The 238-nt window shown below is 58.8% G+C and overlaps 1 protein-coding gene across 1 annotated transcript in view; it reads left to right on the forward strand.

Annotated features, from left to right (window-relative positions):
- The window catches only part of EMH_0036680 (ribonuclease H, putative), a gene marked incomplete at both ends in the record, with an annotated part of 1,233 nt that overhangs the window by 551 nt on the left and 444 nt on the right, over positions 1 to 238 (forward strand). The window contains one exon of the mRNA XM_013495113.1: positions 124 to 202. Coding sequence (XP_013350567.1) covers positions 124 to 202 — 79 coding nt within the window. The remainder of the gene's footprint in view (positions 1 to 123; positions 203 to 238) is intronic.

Genomic DNA, 238 nt, shown 5'->3' on the forward strand with positions numbered 1-238 from the left:
CTCAGGAGCTCTGCTGGACTCTCTGTAGGGCCATACACACGTCAGCGTCTCTCGACGAGCGAAAGCCGAGGGTTTTGTACTGCTGGCACAGAGGAAGCTTGGTGCTCCGGGGTGTCTGTACAGCTGGAACAAGGGCGAGAGACAGGCTCTGAAACCATGGAGGACGTCAACGTGTATGCGGACGGAGCTTGTCTGCGCAACGGTCAGTCGTCTGCGCGTGCTGGTATGGGGGTGTACT

The sequence above is a fragment of the Eimeria mitis genome, genomic scaffold (genome assembly GCF_000499745.2).
Source record: "Eimeria mitis Houghton genomic scaffold, Emh_scaff1424, whole genome shotgun sequence".
Taxonomy (NCBI): Eukaryota; Apicomplexa; class Conoidasida; order Eucoccidiorida; family Eimeriidae; genus Eimeria; species Eimeria mitis.